Source organism: Cydia fagiglandana, chromosome 3 (genome assembly GCF_963556715.1).
Source record: "Cydia fagiglandana chromosome 3, ilCydFagi1.1, whole genome shotgun sequence".
NCBI lineage: Eukaryota > Metazoa > Arthropoda > Insecta > Lepidoptera > Tortricidae > Cydia > Cydia fagiglandana.
This window is the reverse complement of record NC_085934.1, coordinates 22,018,726-22,042,977: the sequence shown is the minus strand read 5'-3', so window position 1 is coordinate 22,042,977 and position 24,252 is coordinate 22,018,726. Positions and strand designations below refer to the sequence as shown.

The 24,252-nt window shown below is 40.2% G+C and overlaps 3 protein-coding genes across 3 annotated transcripts in view; all 3 read left to right on the top strand.

Annotated features, from left to right (window-relative positions):
- LOC134680354 (small ribosomal subunit protein mS31) overlaps positions 1-24,252 on the top strand; it is a 395,354-nt gene that overhangs the window by 85,985 nt on the left and 285,117 nt on the right. The window lies entirely within an intron of this gene.
- LOC134680463 (cytochrome P450 4C1-like) lies at positions 471-17,851 on the top strand. The gene is made up of 8 exons (XM_063539594.1): positions 471-622; positions 996-1,181; positions 1,659-1,855; positions 10,411-10,465; positions 11,525-11,720; positions 12,217-12,368; positions 15,379-15,558; positions 16,008-17,851. Exons 1-8 carry the CDS (start codon positions 556-558, stop codon positions 16,196-16,198), a joined length of 1,224 nt encoding a protein of 407 aa, XP_063395664.1. The 5' UTR covers positions 471-555; the 3' UTR covers positions 16,199-17,851.
- Positions 22,938-24,252, top strand: part of LOC134680341 (PRL-1 phosphatase) — a 38,393-nt gene continuing 37,078 nt past the window's right edge. The window contains exon 1 of the mRNA XM_063539457.1: positions 22,938-23,096. The gene's annotated coding sequence lies outside the window, so the exon portion shown is untranslated. The remainder of the gene's footprint in view (positions 23,097-24,252) is intronic.

Genomic DNA, 24,252 nt, shown 5'->3' with positions numbered 1-24,252 from the left:
TCACGTTTGTTGTATGGGAGCCCCATTTAAATCTTTATTTTATTTGTTGTTATAGCGGCAACAGAAATACATCATCTGTGAAAATTTCAACTGTTTAACTATCACGGTTCGTGAGATACAGCCTGGTGACAGACGGACGGACGGACGGACAGCGAAGTCTTTAGTAATAGGGTCCCTTTTTTCCCTTTGGGTACGGAACCCTAAAACAACCTGTATTTATACTGTTTTTATTAGTATTGAACATTAACAAAATTTTGGTGGAATATACTGGGAAAAAAATTCCCACCTTTTAAAAGTGGTAACTACTGGGAATTTTTATTCCCAGAGTTCAATACTATATGGATATGAAGGTCACTTGAATGTCATTTTGTCTCACTGTTTTTAAGTAGCAAAGTACTCTTGTTCAAGCTGTTAGGTGAAAATGATATTTCGTGCTAAAGTTTCGAAAAACTCATTGGGGAAGTGTTGATTTAAACGTCATAATTTATACCTAATGTACTTACTGTTTAAGTTGTTGCGGACCCGGACACTTCCGAAGTCGTATTGAAGAACTCGATGGAGAAAGGCTACGTGACTCAATTCACTCGCACGGTAATCGGGAACGGCAGTATATTTGCTCCAGGTAAATAAAAAAAAACGGGCAAAACACTTTTAGTGCAAATAAATATATAATTACATAAATATATATACAAGCATTTATCGCAGACTTTAGCAACGTATTCTCTTTATAAACGATTGTTATCTTGGCTAGGCTCCTTGGGGGCCTAGACAAGTGAAAATCTGTGATAGAATAGTACAGTAGCACAGAATAACGGATACCTTTTTAAAAAGTCGTAGCGCTATTTTGGATTACAATACGGCTGCAGAAATCTTGAGGCCTTTCTCTAGGGCTCCATTTTTATCGCCCGTAAAACTTGTCTATAAATATATGTCATTGACTGTATGTATAAATAAATAAGAAAGTAGATAGGCTAATACTTATTTATCTCCTGCAGTGGACATATGGCGACCGCGACGAAAAATTTTAGCTCCTGCCTTTAGTATGAAGAATCTAAACCAATTTGTAAAAGTGTTTAATAAACAAAGCATGATCATGGCCGACATGCTGGAGCCGATGGCTGGAGGCGCTGATTTCTCCGTCTGGTCATATTTTAACACTTACACGTTCGATTCAGTTTGCGGTAAGTAAAAGTTGAAATAAAATATTGACACGGATTATATCGGAATATACGCGATATAATCACTTTCAATAGTTTTATTTCATGAGTAACTACCGCGGTAACCGAAGACAATATTAAGTAAAAGTTGAGTTATGGGCAAACTGATGTCTATCACTTAACAGTAATTAGCGATTCCCTATACTTATTAGGGGTAAGTAAAATTTTAATATTTCTTGCTAAAAATTAATTGGTATGGCAAAATGGTAACAATTAAATATGGTATAATGGTCCCGAGATATGGTATCAAGTTATTTAAACTTGAACGATGAAAGTTCACTACTCAAATGCAAATTTAAAATGACTTAAAAAATACAATAGGTACAAAGAATTCATGTTATAACACATATATATAAAACACTATTGTTAGATTGACCTCAACGGCCATAATTTTGGTCATAAATCAATATTTTGGTAAATCATAATCATTAATGTTTTTAGAGACCACCTTAGGCATTGATTTAAACAGCCAAAAGAACCCAGAGCACAGTTTTCTCGCGGCCTTCGACTGGCTGTCGCAAGACATGGCAAAGCGAATGACGTCCCCGTGGCTGCATCCGGACTTCGTCTATCAGCGGCTGCCGACGTACAAGAAGTTTGTGTACCACAGACAAAACATGCATGACTTTTTTGACGAGGTAAGTACTTAGTCGAACGAGCGAGGGAAGTGAAGCGAAGTTCTTGGATTCAGCTTGGAACGCAGCTAAGGGTAAGGGCTCATCCTGGCATTTCGAAGGGTTTTCATTTTCAATACCTAGTCTGTTCCGCGGTAACGTTATTAATTTGTTCTAAAATAAATTCTAATTAGGTAAACGGGTAGTTGAGGGGCATATATTTTTTTTAAGTTACAACATAAGCAGGATCGATCATGGAGTTAATGGGGAGGAAAAGATGCAATTTGCTGATACTTAAGAACTGGTTAAGTTACCTAAATCTGATGTCAAAATTGTAAAAATCGGCAGCCATCTTTAATTTTCTCTTATTTGGGCGGAAAATTTAATTTTCACGACACCGGCTCGTAAAGGCTATCTTTAGTTAATCAACAGATGCGATCACAAACTGATGCGAAAGTTTAATTTTATTAACTTGATAAAGTGCTCAGGTGCAAATTTATCCTAATGTTGGCTACATGGTAATTACATTTCGTGGTTGAGCGAGTTTAGGTATTTTACGCGCTGCGGCTGGCCGTGCGAGCTCAGTATTCCGATCCCTTCTACCACACTCGCACTACAATGATGGATTAAACATTCTTGATCCTTCGCGAAGCATATTGAAATCAACCATAACAACACTAACTTTACTTAACTTATAAAGTCCTAAAACTGTTATTTGGTAAGTACGAAAATACTAAATGCAGTGCAAATGTACATAGGGGCTGTTCATAAATTACGTCATCTATTTTTGACCCCCCCATCCCTCAAATCATCCAAAAATCATGCTTCGGATGACTCTGTTTCCTCCTACGTCATGCTACCATCATCCGATGTCCAGACCCCCCCCCCCCCTCCTCCCATTTGAAACGACGTAATTTATGAATAGCCCCATACTCGTACTTATGAACGTATATTACTCGAAAGAAATTATAGGTACTCGCTTATTTACAAGAAACAAGTTACAAGAAACTGAAGATACACAGGGTCTGATGATGGAGCTGGAAGGTGGCCACGGGTACCAGTCTATCATGTAACTAAACCACTTCGTGTTTGGGCTCGTTTGATTCGTCTCAACAAGATCTTTGACACTGAAGATACACAGGGTCTGATGATGGAGCTGGAAGGTGGTCACCATTACCAATCAACCATACAACTAAACCACATCGTGTTTAGGCTCGTTTTATTCATCTCAACAAGATCTTTGACACTATATAGGTGATACTCAGAGTCTGATGATGGAGCTGGAAGTTGGTTACCGGTACCAATCAACCATGCAACTAAACCACTTCATGTTTAGGCTCGTTTGACTAGTCTCAACAAGATCTTTGACACTAGGTGATACTCAGAGTCTGATGATGGAGCCGGAAGGTGGTCACCCGGTACCAATCAACCATGCAACTAAACCACTTCATGTTTAGGCTCGTTTTATTAGTCTCAACAAGATCTTTGACACTAGGTGATACTCAGAGTCTGATGATGGAGCTGGAAGGTGGTCACCGGTACCAATCAACCATGCAACTAAACCACTTCGTGTTTAGACTCGTTTGATTCGTCTCAACAAGATCTTTAACACTAGGTGATAAACCAAACACGAAGCCCAAACACGAAGTGGTTCAGTTATGTGATAGACTGGTACCCGTCGCCACCTTCGAGCTCCATCATCAGACCCTGAGTAGTATCTTGTGTCAAAGATCTTGTTGCGACGAATCAAATGAGCCCAAACACGAAGTGGTTCAGTTACATGGTAGACTGGTACCCGTGGCCACAGTCCAGCTCCATCGTCAGACCTTGAGTACTAACTTGTGTCCAAGGTCTTGTTGAGACGAATCAAACGAGCCCAAACATGAAGTGGTTCAGTTACATGATAGCAGTGTTGGCAAAAAATCAATTCGAATTGACGATTGAGATTGATCAATTCGAATTGACGATTGACGAAACTAATTCTAAATCTACTGATTGAAGATTGACGATTACTAATCGTTTTGGAACATTTTCGGGACTTTCCTTGAAATTAACCGGTAGCGTTCAAAATCGATATCCGAGGTGCCCAAAGGTTTCGAAACTTGTTTCCGAGGGAAATATTGAGAGATGTCCTTTATTGGGACATTTCTAGAAATTACCCGATTGCGTTTAAAATCGATATCTGAGCTAAACAGAGGTTCCTAAACATTTTTTCAACTGCAATATTGAAAGGTGTCCTGTTTTGGGACATTTTAGTGACATTCTTTGAAAGTGACTGATTGCATTCAAAATCGATATCTGAGGTGCAAAATATGGTTTCAACGGCAATATTTAGATTCTACACTTTAGTCGCGTACTTACTTTACGACCTGCATTACGCTACCCTGCTGAAAAAAGGTCATTTTTCGGTATTGCCGTCAGAAACATGTTTCGAAACCTTTGGGCACCTCAGATATCGATTTTGAACGCAATCGGTTAATTGGAAGAAATGTATCATAAATGTCCAGAAAAAAAGGAAACTCCGTTTGTATTGCCGTCGGAAACATGTTACGGAACCTTTGGAAATCTCAGATATCGTTTTAAAGTGCCAACGATCAATTTAAAAAAATGTCCCGAAATGGAAGGGACATCCTTCAATACTGACGTCAGAAACATTTTTCGGGACCTATGGTCGACATCGATTACGAATATGAACGTAATTGGCCAATTTCGAAAAATGTCCCTAAAAGGGACATCAGTCAATACTGACATCAGGAACATGTTTTCGAACCTCTGGGAACCTCAGATATCGACTTTAAGTCCAGTAAGTAAGTCCCTAAAAAGGACACCTTTGAAAACTAATCTTAGGGAAGGGAAAGGGACCCTAGGTTAATCTAGATTGAGAATTGATTTAATCCGAATTGAGGATTGATGCGTTAATTCCAATTGATTCAATCGGATTGACGCGTCAATCAGAATTAAATCAATTCGAATTGATCAATTCGAATTGATCAATTCGGATTGACGCGTCAATTCGATTGATCAATCCGGATTGATTTAGTTCAGATTGATGCCAACACTGCATGATAGACAGGTACCCGTCGCCACCTTCGAGCTCCATCATCAGATCCTGAGTACTATCTTGTGTCAAAGATCTTGTTGAAACGAATCAAACGAGCCCAAACACGAAATGGTTTAGTTGCATGGTTGATTAGTACCGGTGACCACATTCCGGCTCCATCATCAGACCCTGAGTACTATTTTGTGTCAAAGATCTTGTTGAGAAGAATAAAACGAGCCTAAACACGAAGTGGTTTAGTTGCATGGTTGATTGGTACCGGTGACCACCTTCCGTCTCCATCATCCGACCCTGAGTACTATCTTGTGTCAAAGATCTTGTTGAGACGAATGAAACGAGCCCAAACACGAAGTGGTTTAGTTGCATGGTTGATTGGTACCGGTGACCACCTTCCGGCTCCATCATCAGACCCTGAGTACTATCCTGTGTCAAAGATCTTGTTGAGACGAATCAAACGAGCCCAAACACGAAATGGTTTAGTTGCATGGTTGATTAGTACCGGTGACCACATTCCGGCTCCATCATCAGACCCTGAGTACTATCTTGTGTCAAAGATCTTGTTGAGACGAATAAAACGAGCCTAAACACGAAGTGGTTTAGTTGCATGGTTGATTGGTACCGGTGACCACCTTCCGGCTCCATCATCAGACCCTGAGTACTATCTTGTGTCAAAGATCTTGTTGAGACGAATAAAACGAGCCTAAACACGAAGTGGTTTAGTTGCATGGTTGATTGGTACCGGTGACCACCTTCCGGCTCCATCATCAGACCCTGAGTACTATCTTGTGTCAAAGATCTTGTTGAGACGAATCAAACGAGCACAAACACGAAATGGTTTAGTTGCATGGTTGATTAGTACCGGTGACCACATTCCGGCTCCATCATCAGACCCTGAGTACTATCTTGTGTCAAAGATCTTGTTGAGACGAATAAAACGAGCCTAAACACGAAGTGGTTTAGTTGCATGGTTGATTGGTACCGGTGACCACCTTCCGGCTCCATCATCAGACCCTGAGTACTACCTTGTGTCAAAGATCTTGTTGAGACGAATAAAACGAGCCTAAACACGAAGTGGTTTAGTTGCATGGTTGATTGGTACCGGTGACCACCTTCCGGCTCCATCATCAGACCCTGAGTACTATCTTGTGTCAAAGATCTTGTTGAGACGAATCAAACGAGCCCAAACACGAAATGGTTTAGTTGCATGGTTGATTAGTACCGGTGACCACATTCCGGCTCCATCATCAGACCCTGAGTACTATCTTGTGTCAAAGATCTTGTTGAGACGAATAAAACGAGCCCAAACACGAAATGGTTTTGTTGCATGGTTGATTAGTACCGGTGACCACATTCCGGCTCCATCATCAGACCCTGAGTACTATCTTGTGTCAAAGATCTTGTTGAGATGAATAAAACGAGCCTAAACACAAAGTGGTTTAGTTGCATGGTTGATTGGTACCGGTGACCTCCTTCCGGCTCCATCATCAGACCCTGAGTACTATCTTGAGTCAAATAAATACATAGAATGTCAGGTCGTTTCAAATATTTTTAATTCTGTCCGGTAGTTTATTAAACTGTACCATTATAAATTATAATACTATAAAAACAGTGCTAGGATCAAAGTCTCTCGTTGCGGTTTACACGCACACAGTATAGCGTTTTACACGGCGCCCGCCGCACACAATGATAAAAAACCTCGTCGTCGCCGTTGAAAATGTGCGGAGCCGACCGACACACGTCCTGCCTGTACAAGCTCTGCCGCGGCACTGAGCTGGCGAGCGCGCGTCATCGGTAATATAGAGTAGTTTTCAAAAAATTGCCAAAAAATTATAGTAGAATTTCATAAACACTAATGTATACCAACAGTATAAGTAAACGTTGCAGATTGCTTGAGTATGAAAATGACTTCGATATTAAGTAGATTTTCGTAGAAATTGACACTTGTTTCGGAGAGAAAATTGAGTTCGTTTTACTTTGATTTTCTCTTTCTCAAAGGTATGTAGGAAAAATATCGTTTGATATGCCTAAAGTACAGGGTATTAGTAATACAAAATAGCCAGGTTTAGCAGAGTAAACTTCTCAACATTTCCAAATAAGAGCTTGCCGTTCAGTGCTTCACGCGGTTTTTCGGAAACGACCATCAGAAAAAAATTCATTACTAATTTAATAAGTCCTTTTTCTAATATTTACAACGATATTTAAAAAGATAAGAAGACGCTTTTACTGGAACAAGTACTCATTGTTTCTAATAATGAGCACAAAGTCCTGAATTTCGTCGACTAGTATCATCAATTTTGCATTATTTCGACTTTTCTTGTAAGAGCGCTCTTAAGTGATGATTTTTAATGATAAATATGTAATAACGTTCATTCCTATTTGTAATGATCTACAGTTAACATTTTCCTTGCCTTGGTGTGGTGAAGACGTTTGTTTTCCACTTTCCACTAGTGTAGAATGCTCCTTTAGGAGCAAAGTTTGTTTGACCCTCGTGCCTTTGTAACCCTCGCAAGTAAACAACTACTTAGCCCCCTTGTAGAAAAAATAACTATTACGTCACCCTAGGCCCGTAAGTGGAATTTTCTTCCTACGCTACGCGACGCTACGCGAGAAGAAAATCTTACTTCCTGGCCAAGGCAAGATGTAAAACTTTAGACAAACCACGGGCGATAATCCGTAAAGCCCCAGATCGCATATTTATGGCCCGAACCGATGGTGAGTGACAAACACCTGCGATCTGGAGCATTTAGGAATTAACCTCCCTAGGTACCTATGTAATGTACCTACTATTTCACCACACCAACTGGTAAATGCTCTCTTGAGATTGTTCAAAAACTGATAAGAAAGTTGCATTTTATCCACATGTGAGGCAAAGTAATCAATTGCAAATTTAGAGTTGGTTCCTTATGTTGGCTGGTAGAATTTACTTTTAGATGATGAATATCTGGGTGACCGAGCTCTGCTAGGAAAACATAATAATATATTTTCGCGTTTTCCCAGAGATAAAGATAAGGCCTAGCTAGATTGATTTTTCGCCCCCAAAAACCCCCTTATGGCACGGTACCACCGCGAGCTAGTAAGCTATGAGCTATCGGCTATAAACACGAACAAAAGATAAGCACTCCCGTGTAAATAAAAGAGACACGGCGATATTTATAGCTCACCGCTGGGCGAGTAACTATAAAATATCGCTGTGTCTCTTTTATTTACACGGGAGTGTTTATCTTTTGTTCGTGTTTATAGCCGATAGCTCATAGCTTACTAGCTCGCGGTGGGACCAGTGCCTTTAGCTCGTCGAAATTCAAACGATTTCCGAGATCCCCGATATATATAAATAAATATAAAAGATTTGATTTGCTCGTTTAAAGGTATTAGATTAGCTTTTGGATGATAAATATTTAAAAAACATTAATTTTGAATTCTTTTGCTTTGATTTTGTTTCATATTTTACAGTTAGTATTTTTATTGTGTTGGTGCGATGAAAAAGTTTGTAGGTATTTCACTCGGGGCAATTTTGTTTACTTACTTACCCCTCGTGTTTTTTGAAACCCTCGCAAGGCTCAAGATTCCATTTTTCGAACCACTCGCTGCGCTCGGGGTTCAATTTTGGAATCTCGCTTGCTCGGGTATCAATACTAGCACCAGCGGTTAAACAACAACTTTGCCCCCTTGTAAAATAAATAACTATTATAGTCTTGAATAAATAAATAAATAAATAAATATTATAGGACATTTTTACACAAATTGACTAAGCCCCACGGTAAGCTCAAGAAGGCTTGTGTTGTGGGTACTCAGACAACGATGTATGTAATATATAAATACTTAAATACATAGAAAACAACCATGACTCAGGAACAAATATCTGTATCATCATACAAATAAATGCCCTTACCAGGATTCGAACCCGGGACCATCGGCTTCATAGGCAGGGTCACTACCCACTAGGCCAGACCGGAATACGGTAAAATAACCTACAATTTCGTATATTTTACTCTCGATCTAAGTGAAAAGTAGTGTAGTGTATGTAACTCAGGCATAAGGGCCCCCCCACATCTAGCGTATTTCGAGCGTCGGCGTCTATCGGCGTCTGGTCAGCGCTATGGAAAATGACGTCGCTGATGCGCAGTTGCGTCGACGTTGCGCCGAGCAGCGGCCATAGAATTGTAGACGCCGACGCTCGAAAGACGCCAGATGTGGGGGGGCCCTAAATGTCCATTGTCCAACTCGCGCTCGGCCGCTCGGGCCAATAAATTGCCTCAGATAATAATGGATCGCTTTATGCCCTTGTTGTACAATCTACTATGTTATATGCGCTAGCAGTTGTCAAGAATGTCAAGCGGGCTCCGGGCTCCCATGACATAAGCCGTGACAAAAATGCCGGGAAAGGGATAACGCGAGGAAGATGAAAAAAGCGCTAGCAACTGATACCTACGTATGAAATCGGTGCCAAGTGGATTATAAAGTTATTGCGTAACAAACTGTCTATCCTCTGATAGTTCAGTTTCAAAACATCGAAATGCCGGGACGTGCTCCTAGCCAGTAGCCAGCCGTGTGTTCCAAGTTGAATGTAAGAAGTTCGGTTCACTCTGCTCTTATAGTTCTAAAGTTCTAATACAGTAATTATGAGAGTCCTTTTATTGGAGAATCCACTTTATTCTGTAAATGAGTATATGACCCTGACATTTTAAATTGAAAATTGAATCGTATAAATTTGACATGTTCTCAGTTATTGATTTATGTATATTGTAATATGTACCTAGTATTTTATTTAGAACATGACGATCATTAAGAGATACTCGTACTAAGTTATTACCGTATTTTGTTTTGACATGAATGGATAAATTGTTGACATAAGATTAATTATGAACGGCCTGCTGAACGGATCACCGGGATCTGGCTACCGCAGACTCACCTCTCGACAACCTTACAGCCGCTCCGAAGTGTTGCCCTATTGTCGCACTGTGCGTGCGGCCGTTGTAGGGCCCACTAAATGAGTAGGCGAGTCACCACCTGTCTTACACAATTTTGAGACTGATTGTCACGGCAGGTGTCCGCTAGTCTCCTCCCATAACCCATTATCCAGTCCATCCAACTTGCATATCAATAGCCCATGACCTTAGTTCCCATCGCAGCACAAAAGTGCTGCACTGCAATAGTCTTTGCACCTGGCGGAGACCATCTCCGGATGTATCATATTGTGCGCTCGGGGATGGTATCTGCCATGTGTATCCCTTGCTTTTAAAGTAAACTGTCTTAAAGGGCCTCTGCGCTGTTGGCTTCGGCCCCACGCACGCCTCCCAAAGGTCCGGGACCCCATGGTCCCGAGATATGGAAAGGATAATAATAATAATAGTTGACGTGTGTATACAATGCGAATTTCTTAAGATTACGCTTCGGCATTTCTCGACCTTAAGTTAGGGGTATAATACGTGAAGGCTAGGTTATAAAGATGTAAATTAAGGCATTTTTTTATACATAAGTAGTATAAGTACATACATTTAACTTCTTTGGTGTTCATCTTCAGATAATACAAATGAAACGCAAAGAGCTTGACGCGATTCAGCAAGGAGGAAAGAAAAGTAAGTATTCATTTAATAAATGTCGAAGTGAAGAATATACCGGGTGTGGCCTGTAACACGAGCAAACAATTAAAACATAGATTGTACTCCTCAAAGGGTGACATTGACACTTTTGTTCAACAACTTTTAAATATTATGAAGTATTTAGAATTTAGACTCCCTATTTCTCATACAAAATCCCACGCCATCGCCCCTGCATCGGCATATTGACGTTGCTTGCCACGCCTTATGGCTTCTCTACACGATGGGCCAGCGCCGACCACTCCAAGGGACGCAGCCATGCGGTAGAATGAGATAGCAATATCACTTGCTCCCTCTAACGCATAAATGCGTCCCTTGGAGTGGCCGGCGCTGGCCCATCGTGTAGAGGAGCCATTAAACATAACAAAATTCGCAATACATTGCGTCTAACTTTAAAGTGTATTAAAAATCAAACCGCAAGTTATTTTTAAAATTCACTGAACAAATGTCGGTCAGCTGCCGTGCGAACGGGGCCTAAATAGGCACAAAATATGAAAAGTTTAAACTCTTGGCCGTCAATAGGTTTAAATGGTTCTGGCACAGATCAACCAGGCGGTTTTCTCTGTGGTCCGTTAAGAAATAAATAAATATACTCGAGTAAAAAGACGGTCAAAGTTCGAATTAATGGTTAAATTGCTATACCACTAATGCAACTAGATAACGAGATTGAGAGCGCTTTCACAATGCCCGATCCGATATCGGAAGTCGAATGGAAGCAAAATGTAAGACATCATTCTTTATACACATATACTACAACAAACATTATGCCTACACACACACAGGCATAATGTTTGTTGTAGTATGTGACCACTCGAGTCAGAGCGGCTACTGCGAAAACCGAAATTCGCAAATTGCGGGGATCTTTCGAATGAAGGCGTAATTAGAGTGACAGAGAAAAATCCCCGCAATTTGCGAACTTCGATTTTCGCGGTTATAGCCCAGCACCCGCGCCCCCGCTCGGCCTGACTACCTACGCGGATGTAGGATCCTACTACACCGGTGAAAACGATATACATTATTGTCTACATATTTTTGCAGCAATCAGCACAAGAACTTTCTTCGACATGATAATAGAGTCATCCGGTCGCCTCGAGCGGAGGTACTCCGACCTGGAGTTGCGCGAGGAACTGATGATGATCGTGATGGCGGGCACCGACACCTCCGCCGTGGGCGCCTCCTTCGCTGCCGCCATGCTGGCTCGCCATCCCCACATCCAGGAGAAACTACACAACGAGTAAGGACGTAAAATAACAGCTCATCAGCCACAGACTTTTTTGACTTACTCAAACTCAGCTGAGAGCGTACACGTACTTGGCTTTAATAATGTCATTGACTGTAGACTGACCTTACGGCAGGCGCGACTCACTCCGCGATTCCGTCGCTTTGCTACAGGTAGCTAAAAGTGCATCCGTTCGGCCCCAATTTTGGGGTTTGCCATAAGCCGCGCGTGGCGCTGTCGCCACCTAGCGGCCATATCTGTGCTGATCGTAATAGACGCGTTTTGTTAGAGAGTGAGTCTTCTGTACCTAGTACTATTATTTATTCTGTGCTTACGGGTACCTACTACGAAGTGGGCTACATTTTGGCGGTGGCGTGCGGTGTAAGTAATAAAAGTGCCCAGTACGATTCCCGCTTCAAAATTTACAGAACAAAATTAAATGAGTAATAAAATTATTCCATAATTTCATTCACCAGTAATCGAAATTATTTTAAAATATTTCATTCAACAGGTTAGATATGATATTCGGTGACTCGAACCGTGATTTGACCGAGGAAGATTTGCCGAAACTCAAATACATGGAGGCGGTCGTCAAAGAGACTTTACGGTTGTATCCTCCAGTGCCCATCACGGCGAGGGAAGTCACCGATGATGTGACATTACGTAAGAACCTTTATTCAGTCACCTTTTTGCATTTATAATTTCTGTGTTTACTGTTTAGACCACCAGTCTACCACACACACACGGAAAGTTATAATAATTAATAAGATAAGGTAATATCTTGTACGTCATACAATGAGGGTGATAATGATGGTTTACCTATAATTTGCCGTTAATTTTTCTGCAGATTTTCGTTTCACAGAAAATGTTTCAAGTAATTTCAAATCGCAAAATAATCTTTACATAGAATATTTACTTTAAATTTATTGTATGTACAACATTATAAGAAATATTAAATTACATAAATTACTAAAAGACATAAATAGGAATGTAAAACTAAAACTAACTACAATTAAAATAATTAAAACTAAAAATTAAAAATACCTATCAAAATTTGGTGCCCTCGGGAGGGTGCCCAACACGCAGGCAGCGTTCCCGCGCTGGATTGCGATGGCAATTCGCTGTGCGAGAAAGCTGCCCGCGCGGGGGTCACCCGTTGCCTCCCTCAACCTTTTCCCAAGCTCCTTAAGGAGCATGTGTGCGCCTCTGCCCCACGAACCAAGTGTCTCGACGCCAAATGCAACGAATTCGTATTGGGCGCCGAGACAGCTGTACTTGGCCACCTTTAGACGCTCCCGGGTGTCCGCCGCCGCGCCAGCACGCCTGCTGGTCGATGGGACGTAGGACGCCGCTAGCGTGTCAGCGCAAGTGGCGTCCCATACCAACGCACGACCCATCTTCCAGGGAATCAGTGACATCCCGTCAGGGCGCTTACCGTCGTTCCGCACTATTTGGGGCTCCAGAGCGGCGGGAACGCCGGCACTGACGAGCGCCCTTCTCAGGATGTCATTGAGGGCGGAATGGCGAGACAGGCGGCCGGCACCCGAAGAGCAGGCGAGCCCGTGGTGGCCGAGGTTATCCACTTCAGCGCCACATGAAGCACAGTTGTAGTCAGCACAGACAGCAACACCTAGCCGGAGACCAGCGGCTACGCGAAGCGTCTCTGGGTCTATAAAGGTGCCGGTGTTAGGCGAGGGATACGCGTGAAGCCACTGACCTGATTCTGGCCTAGATGAGGCCAGAAGCCTCGCTCGGTCCCTGCCTGTCGCGGTGTCCAGAAGTGTGTTTAAAGTATTTACTGATGCTATATCATCCCAGGCCCTTTGTATTTTCGGTCGAGACGGAAAATTTTGATTTGGTCCAGCTAGCCAAGCATTCGAGGCCTCAACCAGGCACGTGATCTCGCAGTTTGTAGCCGGAGAGGCTTTGAGAATATTACCTGCGAGATCGGAGGTGCTATGAATTGAGGCCAAGAATGCCGGCAAAGCAACACTTGAGATTTTACGGGTACCCAAGCCACCATACCTTATCGGTAAGGTGGCTTGAGTCCATGCCTGCTCGTTAAATCGGATGTTCAAAATTGATTCAATTTGGGATTTTAAAAGTAGGTCAAGAGGTCGGAGTAGATGGGGGTATTTCCAGATAGGACAACAGCGGAGCAGGTAGGTGAATTTTGGAATGAGTAAAAAAAAAAAATTTTTTTTTTCATTTTACTTTAAATAATTTTAGTTCGGATTAGTTACGTTTCACCAAAAATTTAAAACATTAGTTTTGTTTCAAGAACAATTTGTTCATGTAATCTCATTTCACAGAATCATCGATCTGTAGAAAAGTCACTTCTTATAAATACAGTTCACCAAAATTTAATATACAGAATAGTCATTTAGTCGAACATTATTTACTTAGTCGTTAATTTAACGTAATCTGCTTCTCTGGAAGGAATTCGTTTTTAGGGGTTGCCGTTCTACTCGTAACCTAACCCACTTTTCTGGCAACAGTTCCTTTTCTTGGGGGTCGCAGTTCTAACCTAACCTAACCCACTTTTCGGGCAACAGTTCGTTTTCTTAAGGGTCGCAGTTCTAACCTAACCTAACCCACTTTTCTGGCAACAGTTCGTTTTCTTGGGGGTCGCAGTTCTAACCTAACCTAACCCACTTTTCTGGCAACAGTTCGTTTCCATGGGGGTCGCAGTTCTAACCTAAGCTAACCCACTTTTCTGGCAACAGTTCGTTTTCTTGGGGGTCGCAGTTCTAACCTAACCTAACCCACTTTTCTGGCAACAGTTCGTTTTCTTGGGGGTCGCAGTTCTAACCTAACCTAACCCACTTTTCCAGCAAGGGTTCGTTTTCTTAGAGGTTGCAGCTCTAAAGTAACCTAAACTCCTGTTTTAGCAATTTCAATGAATACTAAGAGTATATGAAAGGTAATTTTGTAAAATAATAATCGTTGAAATTAATATTCTGTGAACTGTAGTGTCGCACAAATAATATTCAATGAATAATAATTCTACAGTCAGTCTTTTATTTTATTTAAAAATCTTTGAATAAATATTCTGAAGTTTAATCAAGTTACAAAATATGTTTCTTTGAAATGAATAATCGAAGAAACAGAACTAATTGCAATAAAAATCTGCGATCCGATTATTCTATGAATAATTTTCTGTATAACAAAATTCTGCAAAAAATTTGGCGGTAAAATAAGGGTACACCGATAAGGATAATATGAAAACATTGGGACGAGGGTAAAATATAGAACCCAATCACAGATGCAGAGTCTAGATTAAATACGAAAATTAACCAATAAGTCATTTATTAAACCTCACAAGACTATACAATTAATTGATCCATTACTGGCAAAAGTACCTACTCCCTAAGTGGATATATTATATGTACCTATTGTACCTGTTACAAGTGTTACGAGTATTAATAGACTATAGTTTAATTGTAGCTTTCTATTAATAGACCCCGACGGCTAATCCTTTGTCTATTGTTAAGTAAAACCGCACGCACTTACATTAAGTACCTTGCTGTTAGTAGGTACTTACCTTAGTTCGGACGTGGCTCCAAAACATAGATTTGTTATTTCCAAAGACTCGGATTCGGATTTCCGCAACGAATTAAAGTATTTCAACACAGAAGGGCGTAATTTAATTGCCTTTTTAACGAATTCCCAGCTTCTGGCACAACGTTGGTGAACGGGGTGACTGTGTTACTGAACATCTGGGCGATACACCGCAACCCCACCTTCTGGGGTGCTGACGCGGAGCAGTTCCGCCCGGAGCGCTTCCTGGAGGGGCCGCTCAAGCACCCCTCACAGTTCCAGCCCTTCTCGCTGCTCATGAGGAACTGCCTTGGTTCGTTTTTTACTGCATATGCATGCTTATTCATCATATCGGCTAGAAGGCATCCACTGCTGGACCTGTTGGTTTATGGTGCTCGATATGGTTTGGGAGAGTTATGAACAAAACTACAGGTCTGTTCTCGACCACAGGTTCTCTGCGTTCTTTTATTGTTCAGATCATCAGTCTACCTAATTGGGCCTTCTCTGATTGGGTTAGCTAACATAAACAGATGTCTGCCACACGAGAAGGTTTCTGCTCCAATGGCCAGCATAATACCTCAACATCACAATAGTTTTTATTGAAAAAATTCACGATTTTACTAATACTACTTATTCAATTTGATCCAGCACTGGATCGAATTGAGTGAATTGACTGCATGTAAGCAGCATTCTAATTTATTGTGTATGATTTTGTGGAGGGTTTTAAATTAGTTTATTTAAATTTGAGTACGTTGTTTCTAGGATACAAGTACGCTATGATGTCGACGAAGACTATGTTGGCCAACATGCTGCGCCGCTACAGGATATTGCCGCCTTCCCACATGGACGAACACGAGCTCCAGGAACCATTGAAAGTCTCATACGACGTCATGATGAGGGACATAGATGACTACCCAAGTAGCACAGATAGCTCTATAACTAATCACTTTTAGTTCTATCTAACGCTCTGCGCGTATTAAGACACTTATAACAGCACTATCGTGGTCCTACAGCTGTATAATAGATCTCAGTGATATTTATATAGCTTAGGGCTGATTAAAAGCTGCATTACCGCTCTGAAAACTACCATTAATACGCAAAGAGTGATATAAAGGTATATTTGCTACGACCCTATACAGCTTTAAGGGTTATCAAATGCTTTAACCGTTATAAGGTCTGTTTAGTGGATAAAATTACGCTATGTGCTGTATAAGGAGGTAATTGTGGACTTTTATTACGTTGACTTATTAAGGGAGCACAAGTGAACTATTATGAAGCTAATAGACGTATAATGGAACATATGTGGCACATAATACAGCTTGTCGCTGAACATGTTTACCGCTAAGCAGCTTTTATTACGCTGACTTTTAAGGGAGCACGAGTGAACTATTATGAAGCCAATAGACGTATAGTGGAACACACGTGGCGCATAATACAGCTTATAGCTGAATATGTTTACCGCTAAGCAGCTTTTATTATTCTGACTTTTTAAGGAAGCACGAATGAACTATTATAAAGCCAATAGACGTATAATGGAACACGTGGGGCGCATAATACAGCTTATCGCTGAACATGTTTACCGCTAAGCAGCTTTTATTACGCTGACTTGTAAGGAAGCACGAGTGAACTAATATGAAGCCAATAGACGTATAAATGGAACACATGTGGCGCATAATACAGCTTATAGCTGAACATGTTTACCGCTAAGCAGCTTTTATTATTGTGACTTTTTAAGGAAGCACAAATGAACTATTATGAAGCCAATAGACGTATAATGGAACATATGGGGCGCATAATACAGCTTACCACTGAACATGTTTACCGCTAAAGCAGCTTTTATTTCGCTGACTTATTATAAGGGAGAACGAGTGAACTATTATGAAACCAATAGACGTATAATCGAACACATGTGGCGCATAATACGGCTTAGCGCTGAACATGTTTACCGTTAAGCAGCCTATATACTACCATTGAGACTATCTGCATAGCGGCTGTTTAAACGTTCACAAGATGCCTTATAACTGTTTAGAGGTTCACTAGTGTATTGAAATAACGACTTGGACTTTATAGTGGTTCACTTAAGTATCTTTATCAGTCGTATGCTGCATATTAGAATTTTAATGGTTCACGTTGCTTTTTAACATTGACCGCCATTTTATCGTAGATAACCTACAAAATTGGTATTACTTTTTCAACTTTTAAGGGTAATAATATTTTTTTGTGCATGAGTTCTTAACCTAAATCATTAGTTTAGTACTTTCTATAACTTATTATTAACTTTTTATCTCATAATTCTGTCCAAACCACTGAGATAGTTTTTATACATAGCTTATTTATATGATTAATTTAAATAAATACTGATTATTTTCGTGGCGCACTGAAATTTTCTTAGATAATGTATATATATAATGTCAATAAACTTGCATTCCCAAACATCTTTCTCGCATTAATATATAAAAGATCATGTATAACTAAACACTTTAACAAAATGACTTATGGTGTCGTTGCGCTTGACGTTTTCGCTTCAGTATAAATATGTTCACCTCTGCGTTCGTCGTCAATGTCACTATACTAAATAATAGCTGTTTTTTAAGGCAGAGGTGTAAAAGTATGCTGTAAGTATTCATTATCTTTTATTCAGCCCAACGTCAATCTTTCCCGGTATTAGGGCGCACATGTGACATATTAGCTGAATAAAGGGTAACTGGTGGTCTCTTACCCAGTCAATATACACCTCTTATAACTCCTGTTACCCCTTATAATTCCGTTAAATTGCTGCTACAACGCTCTTAAGTAGCTATGTGAACTTAAGGCTGCTTAATTTGTGCCCATTTAAGAGTAATAAAAGCTGAAAAGACGCTTATACAGCTCATATGCAGCTTTTTTATCCAGCTTCAAGCGTATTCGTATTTCATTATGCGGCTGCTATACAGCTAATCTGTGCTACTTGGGTATGAAATAAGGCTAGAGTATAGAACAAAATACTAGGTCAGCAAGGGAAGGCCAAAATTTAAATTGATCCAATGACCAGAACAATCTGAGGTACATTGTACTAAGTTATTATGCACAAAATCGGAAACGATTAAATAATAGTGTCTGCCAATTATCGGAAAAGTAAAATGTCTCTATTTTCAATGACCAATAAAGCACTCAATAGTAAATTTCGACGGTTGTTTTGATACCTCTGCGGGCCCTGGGCCTTGCGATTGCCATCGCCGCCGCCACTCCTGTCTGATAAAATAAGTAGTATATAATATATATGGTAATTAAATTAACGTTGTAATCTAGAAACCTAAATGGACGAGTCCGTTAGAAAACATATTTTAAGAATGCGAACTCAACATGCCGAGGTTTGATGTCATAATTTACTAATCTGCATAGTATTTACTTAGAAAATCCGATATCGAAGGGTGTATACTTACGTATAAGCGCTACTTGTCTTTACTTCTTGTCAGTACTCATTTTTGTCTGGTTGGGAGTCTGGACCTTTTTTTTTTTTATTATGAATGGGCTTACTCATGGCCACAGACTAGCCGAGGCGTAGACGTGGCCTACGATGGAGCGAGCTCGCCCAGAAGGTGCCTGTTCACTCTTGATTTGAAGGTTGCCGGGTTATAAGAACACGGAAATATAGACGCCGGCAAGGAATTCCATTCCTTGGCAGTGCGCATAAGGAAAGTAGAAGCAAAGCGCTTCGTGCGAATTGGTGGAATATCTACCAAGTAAGGATGGAAACCGGTCGTGCGTCTAAAAGTCCGATGGTAGAATGGGGACGGTGGAATAAGCTCGTGTAGCTCTTGGGCACACTCCCCGAAGTGCAACCTGTAGAATACCGACAGGCTGGCGACTTTCCGCCGATGGGCCAAAGACTGAAGCTTAGCCGTTAGCTTCTTGTCGCCAATCATCCTCCTGGCTCTGCGCTCCACTGAGTCCAAAGCGGCGAGTTGGTATTTAGCTGAGCCATCCCACAGGTGGCTGCAATACTCCATACACGACCGGACTTGAGCTTTGTAAAGTGTTAGAAGCTGTCCAGGTGTGAAGTATCGCTTCACCTTATTTAGGACGCCCAGCTTTCTGGCCGCAGTTTGTGCTTTAGACTCAATGAAGCTGCCGAAGCTGAGGACTGAACTCAGCTCCATGCCGAGGAGTTCCAGGCTGTCGGCAATAGGTACAGATGCACCCCGGAAAGAAGGAGTCAGGTCGAATGGACTCCGTTTTGCGGAAAATAGACACGTCTGCGTTTTGGAGGCATTGAACGTGACCAGATTGTCATCACCCCACTGGGAAACGAGACTAAGGGTCAAGTTCATTCGCTCAACCATGGCCTCTCTCTGTGAACGTATATCCTCCCTGCTGTCCCCTGCACCAGCCAAATATCTCTCAACAACCGTACTGTCATCTGCATAACCTACAATGCTGGGTTGCAGCATGTCGTTAATGTGGACCTAATCGATTCGGGCATTAATTACTACATTTTAGTAATAAATGAAGTAAAAATCATATCACCAAAATATTTTCATGGAACATATTGCCAAGACGAAATGAAAAGGGTCGCACTGTCAAAAAGTTAGCGTATCAAAAAGTGACCATATTATGTTATGTACTTATGTGGGATACTAGGATAACATGGAATATATTGGTAGGGTGCGTCATATTCTAAATAAATTGAAATGTTAAGTGGTTTCGTTTGTTTCATTTGTATTCTGCCTCTTTCGCACTCACTCATGGTATGTTCATAAAGGTGGGCTTCCCTTTTACACACTTCAGCTATTTTTAAGCGTAAGCGTCACTGAAGATCTGTTTGGTAATTTTGAAAAAAATTCAAACTTGCCGCCTTGCCATGATGATGATGATGATGAATGTGAGTCTGTAGGTACTTAATCCTTAAAACATTGGTTTTAAATTTTTGCAAATAATCCATAACAAATCTTAAATTAAAAAATTCCTTAATAAAGACATACCTATTAAGTTACACTTTAACATTACTTATCTACGTTCATAACATTTTTGATCGATATTACGTGTTTTACGTGTGTGTGATTTTACGTGTTTACGTGTTTTGAATACATGTCATCAAGTTGAATATCAAGGGCCAGGGCTATTAGGGGTCATCCATTAATTACATCACACGTTTAGGGGGAGGGAGGGGGTCAAGAAAATGTGACATATTGTGACATGGGGGAGGGGGGAGACACAAACTTTGTGACGTCACTTTAACGTCATGAGTAACCGAAAATTTATTTAAATTATTTTATTCGCTGTACATTTAAATAACAAGTTTTTAAAACGATAATCGTTTTTATTCGTTTAATTTTCTTTCCTAAGCAGTTTTGGGTTATAAAATTACTAATATTTATATCGTCAAAAATATTTTGATAAAATATTAATAATACTTAGGTACTGTTTACTTCATTCGATTTGGCGATTTTGTAGAAAAAATGTGACGTCACACTAGGGGGGAGGGGTTTGCCAAATGTGACCAAGTGTGACAAGGAGGGGGGGAGGGGTCAAAAAACCTAGAAATTCGTGTGACGTAATTAATGGATGACCCTTATAACCGCGAAAATCGAAGTTCGCAAATTGCGGGGATTTTTCTTTGTCACTCTAATTACGCCTTCGTTGGAGTAAAAGAGAAAAATTCTCGCAATTTACGAATTTCGGTTTTCGCGGTAGCCGCTCAGATGCAGAAGGCGGTGATTATTGACACGGCGCGGATATTCAATTACACAAACAGGATTGCCGCGATATAATTTCATTGTTTACCTTTAATTACGACGTTTCAGCTGAGTTCTACCAGCTGCGGTCACGGAAAGACTGACATCCCAGCAAATGTCAACGGAGATATTAATAAAACACCACTAAACTAGGTACCCGAAAAAATAGTTTATAAAAATGTGTAAGTCAGTATAACTCCAACAAATGCAGCACAAACATTTATATGTGGCAGCACCAACACACTCCTGAAGGTGATTGCGGAAAGGGTCGATAGCCCTCTTATAACTCACTGGATGACAATGCATGTCCGATCCAATGAGCATTATATGTTTTACTAACACTAACATTAACGTTTATCTTTATAGTCTTATATTTCTTTGTTACCTACAGTTACCGACTAATACTTAATTTTGTAGACAATAATATGGATACCTGGCCGTGTCTGAAATAAATCAGAAATCAGAAATATTTATTGTGTAAAAGTATAGTATTGTTGGATTTAATGAAATATTTTCATTTCATTAAATCCAACAATCGTATGTTCCGTTTCCACAATCTTCCACCGATCTTCCTTTGTTTTTCTATTCCTCATCTTTTTTCATTATATTTTTTAAATTTGTAAGTTTCCCGCCAATGGGCGGGTCGTTGCCCATGCCAACGCTAAAGGCCGTAACACACTATCGCACCGAACCGTCACAACGGTGCGATCCTACTGTGGCTCGGAGTAATTAACAATGGAGACGCCATGTCTAAAATTTTCGGTACAAAATAGTCTGCCGTTTTTTGCGGGGGAGGGGCACATCAAATGTATAGGTACGTCATGTCAGATAAACGTCAGTCCATACATATGGTTGACATGTAGTTGACCATTGGCCGCCTATTTTCGACAGAGGGGAACGCCTGTTAATGGCGGCTCCATTGTTAATTACTCCGAGTACTGTGGTGCGCACCAGTATTATTATTACCTGTCAGTTGGTGCGACGTGCATACCCACCGCACCACTATTAATAATAATTATGTGCGATGGAAGCTTACACACTATCGATACGTGCGCCGCACCGCGACCTGGTGCGAAAGTGTGTTATGGCTTTAATAGCTTCATGAGTGGAACCAAGGCCCCAATGCTGTCTGTCCTCTTTGACGGCGCAGCAACTAGTATCATTTCTCTCTCCTTGCTCTTTTAAAAATGCCGTTTGTCAAAAAAGGACAACCATACTGTTGACAAGATGGACTTCAAATCCAGGTGTCCCTTTTTTAGGTAGAACCAGGTTGTGTATGTGTGCGTAAAAACGTATATGTGTGCTCTTTTAGGGATGTGAAAAGTCGATTTTAATCATGTTATATATCGATAAACGCTACACAGCGGAACGAAATAGCGATTAATTGAAGCTTCAATATCTTCGTTAAACATAAACATAATTGAAATGCTAATGGATAATGAATATATTATAATATAATAAAATAATTCAATTATTGCGGAACACATATTTTAGTAGGTATAGTTGGTCAAGCAGATCGTGTCAGTAGAAAAAGGCGGCAAATTTCAAAAATGTAGGCGCGAAGGGATATCGTCTCATATAAAATTTGAATTTCGCGCCTTTTTCTACTGACAAGATTTGCTTGACCATCTATATTTATGTATTTTAATTAAATATCTGAACTTTCCCTTGGTTCCCTGCTGGGGCGTGACTATAAAATTGTGATCTGATAACCACAATAAAGAATAAAAGCGTTTTTGTTCATTTTAGGTATCGTTAAACCTTTGAAGTAAAATTAAAATTGCAAGAAATGTCGATAGTTTATCGACATGGCTACAGCAAGGTGTTTCCACATTGTTAATCGTACACTAAACAAAAGTGGTCCCAGTGACAGTGCAGTGACAGCTCGCTTGGACGTCATCTCTGTATATTATATATCTATGAGTGGAACAGAACGATGGTAGAATATTTTAGTCTTTGTAATGGCAACAAAAACAGTAGTTTTCTTTTCTTAGCAATTTTTACGTCCTGGTAACACTGAGAATTAGTGCAGCTATTTTTTTGTGCAAGGCACACGTATCTGGCGTGTGTAGTGTTTTCTCTTGGCTGTTCACGGCTAAATCCGTCTAATTTTTATTCAATGTGTATGGCTGTGGTGGTAAGTGAACTGACAATTATATTTCTGATTTCATTGCATTTTCTGTGTGAATTCCACTGTTATTTGTGAAGGTCGCGCCCTCCCAGCGATAGACGTCACCAGCCAAGCGTCATGAAACGATCTAAAATTAAAATTATATTCACATTTTCCTCTGAATTCTACCTAATAAATTCACTCTGGACACGGTCACTACTCACTAGGTCTTCGTCGTTTGATTTAGAAAGGGAGTGTAGGCTAAACCTTACAAGAGGTCCAAGTTACAGGTGTCCCTTACTTGTTAGGTGTCGGAGGTGGTTGTATGTTGTATGATAGTAATTGTCTTCCGTGTGATTGTAATTATTGTAACATTTGCGACCATTTTTTATTGTTGTTGAATAGTGCGCAGCTCGAAGACGGCGCTCCGAATGACTCACGCCCTGATTCAGTTAGAACTTAACATACTTCTCGTTAATTCACGCCTATGATACGATTCACGGCTTTGATAAGTAGTATGTTTTGCTACTAAGAGGCAATAGCATAGAATTGAGTATGCATGGCGTCGGGTAGACAGTTTTAAATATTTTCTTGAGTTTAGAATTGAAATTGTGAAGGTTTTCCTTGTTTTCATAGTATTTTATGTGTTTAAATAGACATGTATTATAAACACTTGTTTTGCAAAGGAATTTTAATGTTTTTATACAAAATATCCAAGCAATACTAGAAAACTTATTGAATCTTTTCATTCTTAGTCCAAAGTCTTTAGAAATCTTGCTACATTAGTTTGACATTTCTTGACTACCTACATTGTGCCTCATAAATTTATAAACAACCATTGTGTTCTTTGATAATAGCCATTGTCATTACATTGTTTTACTTTTATGTCAAACAATGTTAAACCAGGATCATTGCTTTAATGCCCCTTACTAATCTTTTACTTTTTAAATACTAGTAACTTTATGAGCTGCAGACCTCGTGATCATAGCTTAAAACTGAGTAAAGGCTCCACCATTTTGAAAAAATCCAAAAACTGAATCAACAGTGCGGCCAGTGTCCTGGGGAATATGTCCCAGGTGACATTAGGGTTCGACACAAATTGATTAAGTACCTATGTAAATATTTATTGTGATTATGATATTACTTGTAAATCTTCAAATCAACAAATAATATTATATTTGAG